This window comes from Myotis brandtii, unplaced genomic scaffold, assembly GCF_000412655.1.
Source record: "Myotis brandtii unplaced genomic scaffold, ASM41265v1 scaffold1035, whole genome shotgun sequence".
NCBI lineage: Eukaryota > Metazoa > Chordata > Mammalia > Chiroptera > Vespertilionidae > Myotis > Myotis brandtii.
This window is the reverse complement of record NW_005353475.1, coordinates 659,221-660,778: the sequence shown is the minus strand read 5'-3', so window position 1 is coordinate 660,778 and position 1,558 is coordinate 659,221. Positions and strand designations below refer to the sequence as shown.

The window sequence follows — 1,558 nt, the reverse complement described above, 5'->3', positions numbered from 1 at the left end:
GACACTGGGGAGGCAGGAGGCTGGCTGAGCACCTTCCTGCACAGCCCCTCTGGCTGGAGTCTGCCCACGGGGCGGGCACCTCCCCCAGCCTGTCCTGAGCCTTCATGTCCAGCCCAGGACAGGTCAGGGTCAGAGGAGGGGGCAGCTCCCAGGAGGTGGGACAGAAGCACCCACGCTCTGAAGCTGAGGGAGAGGCATCCCCAGGAGAGAAGGGCCTCTGGGCTGTGGGGACCCCGTGCTGAGTGACAACCTCCCACCACCCTCCTCTCTGATGAGACCTCACATCTGGACCCTGCCCCGCAGTCAGTCCCACCCCCACCCCCAGCTGTGGGGACCAAGGACCCTGACTCACTTTTCTGCCTTCTCAGAATAGACCCTCCGGTCAAAGTTGCTCTTGCGCTGCCATTCCTGCATGGCCTGCCCTATTCCCTCCTCCAGCGTCATGGTGGGCCTCAGGCGGGACAGGGACCGGAGCGCTGGCCTGTAATGCCTCAGGGTCAGTCATGGCTGCAGCCTGGCCTCCACCCGCCTGCCCACCCCAGCTCAGTGGCGCCAGGTTCCCACCCCCACCCAGCAGGACTGAACGCTCCAGGCGCGCCCCCTGCCCTGCCCAGTGCACTCACATGAGGAAGCAGCAAAGAGCTCCCGCATCAGGACTCTGGGGAAGGTGCCCCCGGGCCAGGGCCTTGAAGCACTGCCAACGACGGAAGTCCTCATACACACTCTTGGGGTTACAGGCGTCATCCAACCAGGCCTTGGACTTGGAGGCAGCCAGGCCACCCTCCCTGGAAGCCCCGTGTGGCCGTGGTCCAGGGTCCACTCGGGGGACGATGGGGGCCAGCTGGGCAGCTGGTGGTGGAGCTTGAGGAGGAAGGCCGGGACACCAGCCTCCATTGCCGGCCTGGGTGCCCCCAAAAGCCGAGGCGGGCATAATCGTCTCCACCGCAGTGGCTTCCAAGAAGAGAGGTGCAGGACACACAGCACCCCCACAGATGGCACCTGGAGCACTCCCGTTGAGGGGGGCCTGAGTCAGGACAATGGTCTGAGTATGGGAGGGCTGTGGTTGTCCCCCTTCTGACCTGACCTGGTCCATGATGTTACAAGCCCCAGGCCCAGTGGGGCCTTGAACGGCATCTCCTGCCACCAGAGGTGTCCTGGGCAAAGCGGGCAGCACCAGGGGGCAGCCAGGAGGGAATGACGGGGTCCTGAGGGGCGGCAAGTGCTGCTCCCAAGGTGGCCGGTGTGCGGGGCCCGTAGTGGGCGGGGGAAAGGGCTGTGCCGTGAAAGGAGTGACGGAGGCACCGGGCTTCAGGGTCACATCCGCTCCCAGCACTGCAGATGCTGTTGAGAGAAAGGAAAGGGTGAAGGGAGGAGGAGAACCAGCAAACAGCACTGAGGCGCTCTGGGCCCCCTGTAGCCACTGGGGAGTCAGAGCAGTGAGTCTCCCAGGGGAGGGCCATTGGGATCGGCAAACTGCGGAGGTAGCAGATGTCCTCAGGTCATTGTCACGCTCTGACCTCCAGTTGGGAATTAATCCACTGGAGAGCTTGCTCCCCAT

General features: G+C 64.5%; 1 protein-coding gene across 1 annotated transcript; it reads right to left on the bottom strand.

Annotated features, from left to right (window-relative positions):
• Positions 1 to 348: 348 nt before the first annotated feature.
• LOC106725651 (NUT family member 2F-like) lies at positions 349 to 1,558 on the bottom strand. Its single transcript, XM_014537531.1, has 2 exons — positions 624 to 1,558; positions 349 to 481 (listed from the first exon to the last, which is right to left on the bottom strand). The coding sequence occupies exons 1-2, from the start codon at positions 1,556 to 1,558 to the stop codon at positions 349 to 351; spliced, it is 1,068 nt and encodes a 355-aa protein (XP_014393017.1).